This window comes from Parasteatoda tepidariorum, chromosome 4 (assembly GCF_043381705.1).
Source record: "Parasteatoda tepidariorum isolate YZ-2023 chromosome 4, CAS_Ptep_4.0, whole genome shotgun sequence".
In the NCBI taxonomy this organism is placed as follows: Eukaryota; Metazoa; Arthropoda; class Arachnida; order Araneae; family Theridiidae; genus Parasteatoda; species Parasteatoda tepidariorum.
In genome coordinates, this window is record NC_092207.1 from 99,125,345 (window position 1) to 99,134,642 (window position 9,298).

General features: G+C 27.6%; 1 protein-coding gene across 2 annotated transcripts in view; it reads left to right on the top strand.

Moving 5' to 3' along the window:
- Window positions 1–87: 87 nt before the first annotated feature.
- LOC107441187 (calpain-D) overlaps window positions 88–9,298 on the top strand; it is a 54,117-nt gene continuing 44,906 nt past the window's right edge. Inside the window, exon 1 of one of the 2 annotated variants that reach the window (XM_016054348.4) lies at window positions 88–773. In XM_016054348.4, coding sequence (XP_015909834.1) covers window positions 484–773 — 290 coding nt within the window. In that variant the 5' untranslated portion in view covers window positions 88–483. Of the gene's footprint in view, window positions 845–9,298 lie in introns of both variants that reach the window. The other variant, XM_071180247.1, reaches the window with a different exon arrangement.

Consider the following 9,298-nt stretch of genomic DNA (forward strand, 5'->3'; position numbering starts at 1 on the left):
CTTTTGTAATTCAAATTTTCATTGATAATTAGATAAATATCGCGATAAAATATTTATTTAGTATTGCTTTTGAAATTATAGAGGTCTATTTGTTAAAATTCTTTTATTTAGTATCGATGGGAAAAAAGGTTTCGGTTCCAAAACCAAATTCCAAAACTAAAAGACTACTTAAAAAAAATAGATTTACAAACAAATATTTTAAATGTTTAGCTTTATTCAGCACAAAAGGAGAAAAATTAAGCACTTATTTAGATGCATATGTCTAATCAATAGTATTTGAAAGAAAAAATTTAACTTTTTAATTTTACGCTAGTGTGAATGGGAATGGTGTCTGCTTCTAATTAAGAAGATGGAGAACGTGCCAATGGTTGTCAACACAAACATAAACACCAAATATTGTATTATATTTGTGGTCCCTCTCATTAAATCTTCAATAATTAACATTAAGAACCTAAAATGAAATCAAGGATGTAAATTTATAAGATGGGATCGAATGCATCGGTTCTTCAATGGCATTGCAAAAATTGCACTTCCATTAATCCTACTGAAAGGAGATCTTGTTTGGTATGTGGTGATCGTCGGCGGTCTGAAGATCCCGGGAAAGTGATTACTCCATGTCCCCGAAAAGTAAATGAGCCTTCTCATTCTAAGAAATATGGGCAAAGTTCTCGTTTACAAAAAAAGGAAGTGGAAGAAATAGAATTATCTTATATTGTTTGTGCCCCAACTCCAGACAGAGCAGTGAACTCCGTAACAGCTGATGGCGAAGTTCGGTACGTAGTTTGTAAATATAAGTTAATGCAATGAAATTAAAACATCTGTGTGATTAATCTAAGTTAAAGTGGTTAGTATGGTTTATAAAATTAATAAATCGATTAAAAATATGAATTTAAAATTGTGTCTTTGATACTTCATCCTAACTAATATATTTTAATTTATTAAGTTTTGAAATAGATTTTTTGCATTACATTTGCGATATTTACTCTATTATTTCTAACCTTTTATAGTTCATAAATAGGAGAAATATGATAAATGCAATAAATAAGTCTTTTTTTTATAAGACAATTTTTTTTTTTACAATGAAAATTAATATTTTATGTTTGAAATAATTGGTGCACAATTTGAAAATTATGCAATATTTAACTCTATTATTTGTAACCTTTTATAGTTCATAAATAGGAGAGGTTTGATACATACAATAAATGAGTCTTTTTTTTTTTTTTTTTACAAGATGAATTTTTTTTACAATGGAAATTAATATTTTATGTTTGAAATTATTGGTGCACAACTTAAAAATTATGCATGAATTTTGAACTGCACTCATTACTTACAAATCAAAAAAATAGATTTAATTATTATGTTTACGTTATTTTGTTATGCAAGTTTTTAATACATATTTATTTCCATCCTCAATTTTAATTTTAAAAGTTTTTTTGGTGGTTAAAAATGTTGATAGAAATGTGATGCATAATCAAATTTGATTTCTGGAAATACTATATCGTTAATTATATATGAAGGAAACCATAAAAACTCAGTCAAATGGATGTAGTTTAATTATTTATCTTTATCACTCAAATTAAAAATATGTTGGTGACATTTTAGACTTTAGCTATTAAGCAGCATTGTTAGTAAATTGAAATTAGTAATTATAATTATGTCGCATATTCTGCTATACTTAAAATTTCAATGATGTTTGTTGTTAACTAATAAGGAGAAATGTTTCATTTTAACTGAAGAACAAATTACCCTTCCAATTTTTATATGAATTTTAATTTACTTTCAAAAATGATTTAGATTATCGTTTCAAAATTTATTTTAGCATTAGAATTTGTAACAACTTTGTAAAATTTATTTACTCTTTCTTTATATTATATTTATTAGAATCTATTTAAAAGTGTCACACCCTTAGTTAAGGCTATAAGTGAGAAACATGCTTTCAATCTTTTGGCATTTAGCTTGATGAAGCCATTCTGATTCATCTATTGTACCAGTCTCTAAACAAAGGGTTAAGATAAGAGATTTTATTTTTTATGAGAATGCATATTTAAAGCAAGTTGTAGCTTGTTTTTGAAGAAAATAAGTGATGTGAATCAAAATGTTTTTAAAGAAAATTAACAATTAGAAGAAATTAGGACACCAGAAAATTTACACTTAAAGCATAAATAATGACTTTTAAATACTTTTGATTAATTTGCATTCTATGTACTTGTTAAAATTAACTTGCATTTTTAATGCCTGTATTATATTAAAGTAGTATTTGAGAATGCATCCTTACTTCACGTAGAATGTTTACCATTGAATAGAAACTTCAGTAAAATAATAACTTTTTCTCAGAACAACCGTAGTAGATATTAATATTGGTTAATGCACAACCACATATTTTGGTTGAGCCAGTTATTTTTAAAATTAATACTATATAAGTTAACAATAGCAACAACAAAAAAATCTCTAAAATTTTTTTCATCCTCATTGTTTATTTTGCAAGCAATGCATAAGAACATCACATTGATTCATCATTAAATGGAGATTCATTATTTGCTGTAATAGGGGGGCTCAACCTTTTCTAATGAAGAGCCACTTGCACAGCAGGTAGATTAACGAAGGGCTGCACGCATATTTAGTCATGTTAATGGAAAATATGATAATTTTTATCTAAACATTATTGTTCTAAGCACTAAGTTTTTTTTTATCAGTAAACATAATAACAAATTAGCAGAAAATCAAATACTTTTAATTATTTGAATTTATTTAAAAATAAAAAAACTGATATTTTTTAAAAAAAAACCTTTTCACAATAAGTTAATATGTATATAATTGGGGGAGTTATAAATTCTAACGGAAAAAAAGAGGTAGAGCTTACAAGGAAAAGCAATAAACATATTTTTTAGAGTAATATAAATTTTAGTTTAGTTTAGTTTTTATAAAGGAAAATTTATAATGTTTAAACAAAATCTAAAAATTAAGCAAAGCCATTATAGTACAAAATAAAATGCAATATTTTTTGAAAAAAAAATTCCTAATGTTCAGAAGCTCTCACGAGCCGCACTTCAACAATCGACGGGCCGCATGCGACCCGCAGTCTGCTGGTTGAGCACCCCTTTGCTGTAATCTCAATTACCTAATGCACAATCAACTTAACTAGTAAGATGTTTCAAGCTCACATTGAATTCTTGCAAAAATAAATGTAATGGTATTTTAATAAACGTTTCATCCCTCTTTACTACTTTTTATTTATTTTTTTCATTATTTATGTTTGCATTTTTTTTTAATTTTTCTCTCGGCATAAGGAAAAAAAGATTTAAGACTATTTATTCATGACTTCTTTGTTTTTATTGATGTGCATGAGGTATTTAATTGTATTTTCACTCAAAATAGACTCTTTGAGCTGCAATGAGGGTTGCATCGTGTTCATTCTGACATATTAGTTCAGGTGTCCCAACAACTTATTTTTAGGAAAAACTAGTGCTAATCGTAAAATCCAACTGAGAGAGAACATTTTATTTGTTATTCAATTACTGTTTTTTTTCTCTTTTTGTAGAACTTTTACCTAATTATTATCAAAGAATGAACTTTTTTTTTAAAAAATATATGTATAATTTTTTTAATTTGAAAATATATCAGGGTTGTCTAAAACGAAAGTGTTCATGTATGATAATTTCAATACAATAGCAACCCTTCAGAGTTCTGAAGAAAGGAAGGAGTGACCGTAATTTCATATAACTGATGAATCGGTTCTTTTTAGTGTATTTTAAGTGGATGTAAATTTGTGAATTCAGGCTAAAGATGAATGCATGCAGAACAACAAGAAAAGTTCTTCTTTCTATTTTTGGGGACAGAAGTTGATTACATTATCAAATAGAGTGTTTCACTGTTGTCACTGATCGCATCCTAATATTTCGTTTACGGCAACAGTGGAATCATTGAAACCGTGACCGTTGCATTTAACCTAATCTTTGCAAATCCAATATTCAGTCTTGACAAAAAATTTTACACTGTGTTTAAAATTTGTTCTAGACATTGTTTGTCATATACATCCCTCATTTTGACAAAAAATTGCATTAGACTTCCTCTCTGTGCTAAAATTTATGCTATATGTATATGACTGTATCTAACTTGATTTCCTTTAATTTATCAGCATCATTTAAGAGAATAAGCTGCAGTCTTTGGAGGATATGTGGAGAACATCTTATAAAGCCATTTGATTACCAAAGCTGGTTATATACATACACTAATTGGGAAAACTTATCAGTTGCTTTGGTGACTGGCTGAGCAAGAGTTCTATTCCCACCACTGCATATCTCATTAAACATCATTAGTGAACAAAACATAGTTTAAACTAGCTAAGACTGCATTGCTGTTTACAATAACAGTACGTCTCTCCTGTATCATTTGATATAGTATCTTTAATATGACAAATTTAAATGCCTTCACTACTTTGGTAAGACTCTATGATTTTCTTTGTCTTGCTAATCTTTTCATCAACAAGGCTACAAATGTACTTAATCAATGTACAGGTCTGGTACCAACTTCACTCATCATCAAAGCATGTAAGCATATCAATCAATCAACTGCTTTGTTCACTCTTTTCTTTAGATATGAGTATGTGCATTTTACCTAATTAAGTATTTTAGCTTATTAAAGTTAATAATTGAGATGACCAGTAGAATAAGGGCTTCATTCCAAACTACTATTAGCTACAACTCTCATTCTTCAGCAGAAATTTTAGAGTTAGTACAAAAATTTTGTAAACAATTTAATCTTACGGAAAAAGTTTTATGTTCGTTCAGTCCTCTACTTATCGCTCATTTATTTTCTCAACTCTTTATCTAATGTGTTCTATGTAAAAAACAAAAATCATACAATTTAATTTATGTATCTTTTTTTTACAACCCATAGTTATTTTGGATTAACTGTGAGCTGTGCTCTTACAATCCTTTTTTTTATCACTCTTTATTTTACAAACTGTTAATCCTACAGAACTGGGTCTAATTTGCTTTTAGGAAAAAAATTCTAGTTTATTTTGCATAAAAAGCTTTTTTTTTTCCCTAATCCTTTTAATCTTACAAAAACATGTTCAGTATATTTTTTGTAGATAATTTTACATCGATTTTATATACTTTTTTCTTACTGAAACCAATATTTAGTTATTTTGGAATAACTGTAAAAAGAGGTATTTTAGTATGTTTTCAATCCTCTATTTAGTGCTCTTATTTTTCCTTCCTTTTTTTTTTTTTTTTTTTTTTTTTTNTTTTTTTTTTTTTTTTTTTTTTTTTTTTTTTTTTTTTTTTTTTTGTTTGCAAATTTTTAATCCTGCAGAAATATGTCTATATGGTGTATTGTAAAAAAAATTATCTAGTTTTTTTTTTGTACATAAACTTTTTTCTCCCCCTTATCTCTATAGTTTATTAAAAAAAACTTAAAAATTGTACCCCCTCAATATTGTAAAATATAAAAGGCTTTACTTTTTAGAGACTTATGATAGTGTATATCTGTAATCAAAACAAAGTCAGTATCCAGCCCCTAATATTTATAAAGACGCACTTGACCTCTAAGTCATTTTTTTAGAATTGAAAAGGTTTAATGCTGACATCTTTTACGATATCAATTTCATATATTTTTATAGATCATACTTTCCAGTTACACTAAAATACTATGGAATGGATGGTAAGAAAGTTATAGCCCCACTATAGATCGAAAAGTGGGCAGTTAAATTTTTAAAATTTCTTAGACCAAGTTCTGTCTAGAGTAGGCTAGAAAAGATTGTTAAAAAAATTAATTTTTTAAAATATATTTGAATTGAAAGTCAAGAAATTGTAACACGAGACATTTCACAAATTTAGAATCATTATATTTTAAAACGCTGCTGCGGGTGATTAATGTCTATTTTACCAGCGTTTTTAATATGGATAAGATATTTATTTTAGTAACCTTTTAATGCAAATGCAGAAGCGGAATATTCTAATTTGATTGAAAGCGGGCAATTAAATGAAAAAGCTGAATTTCCATGTTTTCAAATTAATTTTTTCCTCTTTTACCATTCTGTTGCTTGGTAACCTAAAACCAAACAAATCTTTTTCATTTCTTCTAAGATAATTTCAAGTTCGAATACTATGAATATTTTGACGAAAATTCCTTTCTAATATGAAAATAGTAAAGTCGGCCTGATATTTTATTCATTTTATAATAAGGCAATTTTTTTTTTAAATGAATGATATTACCGCAAAATGCTATACTCCTCTTAAAACCCTTAAAATCACTTTTAAAATATTGCAGAAAAGTTTTTTTTAATTATATTTTACAAAACCTTGTGTATTACAAGCGTTATTATACAAAGTTTAAACCTGATTTCCCTAATCCACGCTCTTTGATATGTGCAAAAATGAAGCTTCCATGAAAGTTTGAACAATCAACATCGAATTTTATATGTTATTTTGAAATATTTTGTGTGTTTTCTATTGAAGTACAAAGATCCTTTGCCACAAACCAAGGTTTTTTTTTTAAAAAAAACAGTGCTTTAAAAAAAAATAATTCCAACTGCAACATTGTATATTCCCCACCTTATTCGCCTTTTGTTGAAAACAAAAGGCCTGGGTGTTTTTGATTTTTAATAATAGTTTTAAATCTATAATTGGCTTTACTTCAGAAATATGAAACATTATAAAAATAAATATTATTTATAAAATATAAAATAGAAATCCCTTTAATTTAAACTTAAAAATACATCTAACCACATGCTTCAAAATTATATTACTTTGTATAAACTCTAAAAGAATTTCCGTAGCAATGCGCAGGTTTTGTTATTGGTGATTTGGAAAAAATGGCGGCTCCACATTCTCCTTAGATTAAGTTTAATATTTGCATTAATTTTAAGGAATGAATTATCTGAATGTGCTATATAATAGTAATGAATTTAAGTTATATAACTGAAAGTCATCGGCCAACATATGCTTTGTTTAAACCCTACTAAATTATAATTAAAATAAATAAATTATATTAATCAATACCATTTTCAAACTAAAATTTTATGTGTAATATTATGTTTGTTGTTATAAAAGACATCACATGTGTATCAATGTTAACAAAGACAAGATTTTTGTGTTCATTTATTTAACCTGAACTTATTTAATTTTTTTAAGAAAAAAGTGAGAAGCGCCAACTATTAAAACTCAAAAAAGAAAAAACACGTTTTAAAAAAAAAAAAAAAAAAAAACGAAAGCATTTTTTAAAGTTTTTAACCGTGTGTGCATAGATGAACTTCATGAAATAAATTGAATACTTTTATCTTTCGCATTTATATGAATCTCAACGTATACTAATAAAAAAAATTAAAAGAAAAAAAACAATTATTCAGAAATATTTACCGATTAAATATGTATAGTTAAAAGTAGAAAAGAAAAGAAAAAAATGTATTAAATTAAAATTTGCCAGTTGTGTCTTCTAAATTTATGAACCAATTGCTTGAACATTTACCCTTTTGTTTCAAGTAATGAAACTTAAATACATAAGTTACTGGCTAAATATGAAAAGCCGACATTCTATTCTGTGCCTACGCATTTTATATAATGCCGGACGTTTTTAGGCAAAGTGTGAAATATTAGAATTATTACATATCCTCAGGCATTCTATAAAATGAAAATTGCTATTTAGGCAAAGCAGGAAAATAGATCCTAATAAGGCTAGTATATAAATGACGTACATTCCTCAAAACTACAAATATTGTTCTGAAAAAATAATAAGATAGCCATTGAAAAAAATTTTTTTTTTCAAAATACGTAAAGAAAAGTGAAAGTTGCACAGTGAAAAAAAAATAATAACGGACCACCCTGGATGATTTTTGATCTACTGATCAAAAATCCACCATATCTGAAGAAATTTTTAAGCAAATTGAGAAAATCTTGTACAAAACTAAGTTAACTAACTAAAATTCCTTTATTTAAAGCTAATTTCATTAAATGAAATTCCATATAAAATTTGAGCGATATCGGTCGAATTGTTCCTAAGAAATTGAATTTTAAAAATAAGACTTTTCAAAAATTTTGATTTCTCATAAACTATTCGATCGATTTCACTCAAATTTTGTAATTTGCCATAGTAAAATTAAATGTTTTAAAATAATGTAAAAAAATTACCTTACAATTCAAAATTTTTCGACTATTAATTGAATACTGAAAGTTATATTTTGCATAGAATTTGTTTGAATAAACGAATTTTGTAATGATGTGCAAAAAATTTTCAAATTGCTTTTAAAAAGTTCATATTTTTATGAAGTTCTTGAGATATGGTGAAATACCCAAAAAGTAAAACTGACCAATCCAAAGCGGTCCAATCTTTGGACCGCTCTCCTAACCGAACTATTGGGACCCTATTTCCCTAATTGCGACTATCCCCTATATTTTGGGGGTTAGGAATTCGAATCCTTCAAAAACAATTTGTGTTTAGTCAGAAAAAGTACATTATTTTGTGTCTTATTTTTTCTCTCTATTTAATTAGCATATTATAGGTCACCCCTCTGAACGATAGAGTCTTAGAATGTAAAGATCCAACCCATTCAAGCCTATGGAAATTTTGTCTCCCTTATTAAGAAAGACATAAATTTTCTTGGGAACAGTGCGCAAAAAATAAGTGGACCACTCTGAATAACTTTTGATCTATATAAAGATCGGTTCTAAGGGAGACAAAATTTTCATGTAAAAAATAAAAAATTAACCTACTTCTTGCAATATGGTAGGCTTGAATGACATTTCATTACATTCGAAGCGATTAAAAGATGTATTTCATATATCGACTTTCTCATTCTACAGATTTTCCTTATATATATACACTGGTGGCCAAAAGTGTGGACACTTTTTGAAAGTTTCATGTTTTTCAACTTTGTGTGCTAGTAGAATATATTAATTTTCACTTAAATAAACTGCTGTTTGTAGAAAATGCAACACCATGAAGGAATCATCAGAATCAAATGAAATATTATTTTAATAATGGATATAGGATATTATGCAAATTAATAAAGTTTCAGAGCCATCGCGCGTGCGTGGCGCGCGCAGCGCCCTCTGAATTGATGCTGAAAGCGTATAAATAAAGTGCTGTAGCGGGACGTTGAAAATAGTCTATGATTATTTGTTAGTGGCAAACGTTTAGTGAGACCTGAGTATGCCTCCACGACGGAAGAATAAGAAATTCAAGCAACTTACGGAGTTTGAACGAGGGAGGATAATCGGCCTTCGAGAAGGAGGATTTTCCTATCGCGCAATAGCAGCTCGTATGCAGCGGAACAGTTCCACAGTGATGCGAGTTTGGA